At 44.4% G+C, this 4575-nt stretch overlaps 1 protein-coding gene across 1 annotated transcript; it reads left to right on the forward strand.

The window, feature by feature from the left end:
• The first annotated feature begins 232 nt into the window (after positions 1-232).
• Positions 233-3447, forward strand: RGS2 (regulator of G-protein signaling 2). Its single transcript, XM_004685460.2, has 5 exons — positions 233-367; positions 1379-1480; positions 1584-1645; positions 2218-2384; positions 2607-3447. The coding sequence occupies exons 1-5, from the start codon at positions 258-260 to the stop codon at positions 2799-2801; spliced, it is 636 nt and encodes a 211-aa protein (XP_004685517.1). The 5' UTR covers positions 233-257; the 3' UTR covers positions 2802-3447.
• The last annotated feature ends 1128 nt before the right edge of the window (positions 3448-4575 follow it).

A 4575-nucleotide genomic window follows, 5' to 3' on the forward strand; every position in this document is an offset into this window, starting at 1 on the left:
GCCGAGGCCCTGTTTGGGCCAAGGGCACGCGAGCAGGGTCCGCAGACGTCAGCAGCCTCCCTCCGAGACCCTGCGCGGGCGCTCGTGACCGCCGCGGGCCAGCGCTCACCCCGCCCCGCGACACTGTCACCGTCCAATGGGCGCTCTCCGCCCGTGGGGCCGGCGCCGTGAGGCCCCGCCCCTTCACCGCCGCCTCCTATAAATACGGCCGCGCGAGCGAGCTCGCAAACAACGGCGTCCCCAGCGGGCATACTATAATGCAAAGTGCCATGTTCCTGGCTGTCCAGCACGACTGCGGATCCATGGATAAGAGCTCAGGCAACGGCCCCAAAAGCGAGGAGAAGCGGGAGAAAATGAAGCGGACCCTGTGAGTATGGCTTTCTTTGTACTTCATCCCCTGCATACCTAGCTGCTGGGTTTGCTGCAAACGCCATACCTTGGGTTTGGCTAGAACATCAGAAAACTATGTGGCTTGCGCCTCTGCAAAGGAGTGGGGAGTGTGCAAAAGGTTAATGTGCTAAGGAAGGTTTAGGCTCTGTGATATCTCGTTTTATTCGAGTAGAGTTTAGAAACTGAAAAAATAAAAATCTGGTATTTGCACTAAAAAATTGAGGAGCTGGCTTTTTGTCCTCTTTATTTAAAATGACATCAAAAAATCCTGCAGCAGAAGCACGTCCCCAAATGCCGTAGGTTGAATTCTAAGTTCTGGTCAGCTTCCACAATCACTGGGATGAAGGTTGATGAAGATTGGTGCTTGTTCTGAATGTATTCGCTTTCAATCCCTTTTATAATTGAACAGCGCGTCTTACTGTTGTGGAACAGTAATTGTCCTGCATCCTCAGCTTTAGGTGTTTGTTGTCATTGGGGGAAGGGTATATTGACTAGGAACACAGCCCTCCTGGTACACAGCTTCTGCGGTGGTCCAGAGCCTCCTGCTGCTCTAAAGGAAGAATGCCCGAGCCAGGATTGAGAATGACCCGCTCAAAGCTGTTCCACTGTTGGTTTCATCGAGTTCAGTGAAATGCCATGGAAATGTAATTAATGTTGCAGGAAACTGCTGCAGGACAGAAATAGCACCTGCCTTTGAATTAAGCAAACTATATTCATGAAAATACCTTAATAATTTTAGGTAGTTCTACTCTTAATTAACAAAACTGGTAGTGCTGCTCCGATGCATGGATGCAGCTAATTATATTCAATACATAAATGCTGGGTATAAATGTTAAATGAGTAAGAATGACTTGAAGAATTCTGATTTCTGTCATATTTGGTTTGTTTGTAGTTGCTGGGAGACCTTATCTGGTAAAAATGCCTTAGCCGGGGTAGTCATTTCAAGTGTTATCTCTTAGTGAATATCTTTTTTGTTGGTTTGTTTTAGATTAAAAGATTGGAAGACCCGTTTGAGCTACTTCTTGCAAAATTCCTCCTCTCCTGGGAAACCCAAAACCAACAAGAAAAGCAAGCAGCAAACCTTCATCAAGTAAGTTGGATCTTATACTAGCAACTATGAAGTTGCTAGCTGCTAGGCTTTTGAAAAGGGGAACTGTAATGGGCGCAAGCTTATATGCCGACTTCTCTTGCAGGCCTTCTCCTGAGGAAGCACAGCTGTGGTCAGAAGCCTTCGATGAGCTGCTTGCCAGTAAATGTAAGTTAACCTCTTGAATTTGACCCAGGCCAAAGATCTTAGGAGTCTGGGAAGTTTGTGTCCACACGAGAGTAGAGCAGCTTGCCCCAGGAGAATTCTACTTCACAATCACTATCCTCAAGGCTGGCTTTTTTCTCCTTTATTCCTCCATCTTTAACCATGGAAATGCATGGCTTACACACTCAGGTGGGAAAGGAAAGTTAGCCTAAAAAAACTGGTGTGGCAATTGCTCTATGTTAAGGTTGAGTCAGTTTTTCCATTGCACACAGAACTTTCTGGAGGTTTAGTTGCCAGAGAAAGTATGGCAGCCCTCCCTGTAAAGACTGACACTGACAGCACAGGGAAGTATTTATATTTTTGAGGCAATGTGCCAGTGTAAGCATTTTGTAAACTGGCACCTTCATCTTTACAGAGCTGAATTCTGAGGATTACAAGTCTGAGTGAAATCTAGAAAATTGCTACCATTAGCAATAGTAAAACTGGGGGAGTATAGGGAAGTTCAGGGAAAACAGTTAAAGGAACTGTTTGTCCTTCAGCTCTTCACCTCATACTTTCCTCTTCTCCCCTCTCAGATGGTCTTGCTGCATTCAGGGCTTTTTTAAAATCTGAATTCTGTGAAGAAAATATTGAATTCTGGCTGGCCTGTGAAGACTTCAAAAAAACCAAGTCACCACAAAAGCTGTCCTCAAAAGCAAGGAAAATATATACTGACTTCATAGAGAAAGAAGCTCCAAAAGAGGTGAGGGGGAGGGCGGGAGATGTCCCCATGTCAGCAGATTTAAAGCGCTGTTTGCACCAAAAAGAAGCAAAGGCACTGACAGGAAGGCAAATGGGAGGGTGGTGGGGGTAGCAAAATGGTTCCCCCGTCTTCGCAACTCAATTCCTTGTTGTTTTAAGTACTGAATAGAATTCCATCTCTCACTCTGAATATACAATAAACCACTTATTTGTTTTATTTCAGATAAACATAGACTTTCAAACCAAAACCCTGATTGCGCAGAATATCCAAGAGGCTACCAGTGGCTGCTTTACCACAGCCCAGAAGAGGGTGTACAGCCTAATGGAGAACAACTCTTACCCCCGCTTCTTGGAGTCGGAATTCTACCAGGACTTGTGTAAAAAGCCTCAGATCAGCACAGAGCCCCATGCTACATGAGGTGAAAGGGAGTGCCTCACGGATGACATTTCTTGTTTTTCCTAAGGGAGGAAGCCGTGACCCGCCAAAAAGACTGACCTTGAATTCAGCCTGGGTGTTCAGGAAGCATCACTCAGAACTATTGATTCAAACCTGGGTAGTGAATGACAGGAAGCTGCTCGCCGCCTGGGAGAGGCGTGTGTGGAGACAGCCTCCATCGCCGTGCAGGGCACAGGGAGAGAGTGGGCTCTGTGTGACTCTCACACTAGACAAGCTGGAACATGAGACTGAAAGATGCCATGTGATACTGTTGGTCCAAAAGCATTTAAAATCAATAGATCTGGGATTATGTGGCCTTAGCTAGCTGGCTGTCCATTCTCCCTCTGTCAGTCCGTGCTACCAACATAGTGGTTTTAGTTTTAGTTTTGTAGTACTGAGTAACATGAAAATGTTTGCTATGTGTAAGAGTATCGAGGTCCTTAGGACTACATATCAGCAGTACTGTTGTGTCCTGTAACACTAAAACTGCAATGGTCTGTGTTTGAATTGTTCAATGGTGTGTGCTGTTATATAGGAAAGTCCGCTGTCCATGAGGAGTGCCAAAGTGTCTTGAAGGCAGCTAAACTTTGAAGTGGTCTTTGAATACTTTTAATAAATTTATTTTGATAAATAATATCATTGTCTCTTTGGTCCAGAGGTAGATGGGTTTTCTGATTCAGTAATTGGAAATAGGGTCGATACAAGGACAAACATCTTTTCTGGTCAGAAAGAGATAGCATCACTGATATACTTGTTTTGTAGAACTGACAGTCTTCAGAACTGAGAAAAGAGTTGCAAATAAACCAAAGAAAGTCAAGTCACAATCTCAAACCCCCTGTGCGATCAAGCTTCCGAATAGAATCTTGCAAAAACCAAGCTTGAAAGTAATGTAAACAGAAGAATATTTACCAGAAGCCCTTCATTAGAATCTTTTAAAAACAGCTAAATATGAGGAGATACTGTCAATGAGACATAGCACCAGAATTACTCACCTAACTCAGGTTCTCGAATGAAGGAAGACACCTGAGGAAAATGAGCACAAACCTGCCTTTTCATTCCCTTGGTTTCAACTTTCCTCACAGAGTAGTGCCAGGAGCTTCTGAGGTAGTTACCTGAAACTGTTTACTTCCCTGGTGGGTTAATACAAAGTCAGAATGTTCCCAATTCACCTACCTTCCTTTGACCAAGGAAGAATCTGATTCTGTAACTTTAGTTTGTGATAAAGGGAAAAGAAATTGCACCTTTGTTCCCTAGACTTCATCTAGAAATGTGTTTTTATCCTAATTGAGAAAGGAAGACTACTCACATCTGTTATTTTATCAACTGGCTATTAAGAAAGGGATGCTTGGCCCTCCCTGGTGGTGCAGTGGGTTAAGCACAGCACTGCAAGCTAGCCACAGCCACTTCAGTGCCAGTTCGATCCCCCACCTCAGAGATAACCACATCGGGCAGCAGACCTTTCCTGTCTTTCCCACTACTACCCTCAGCAGTGAACTTCGTTGATCTGCCTGTTCTGCTCCCCACTCTGTCTCTGGTGAATCCTCTCGCTGCACCTGCACCTCTGGCCTGTACCCCAGTTCTGTATGCATAAATAAATAAAAATCTTAAAAAAAAAATAAAAGAAAGAAAGGGGTGATGTTCTCCACCCAGCTGCTTTGCAGCCTCCTTGACTATGGTTTCAATTTTTAAAAGAAGGGGAAATTTTTATCTTGGTTTTCTAAAAACCTGAGTCCAATCAGTAATTTCTTACAGCTTT

Source organism: Condylura cristata, unplaced genomic scaffold, assembly GCF_000260355.1.
Source record: "Condylura cristata isolate star-nosed mole 26May11 unplaced genomic scaffold, ConCri1.0 scaffold00018, whole genome shotgun sequence".
In the NCBI taxonomy this organism is placed as follows: domain Eukaryota; kingdom Metazoa; phylum Chordata; class Mammalia; order Eulipotyphla; family Talpidae; genus Condylura; species Condylura cristata.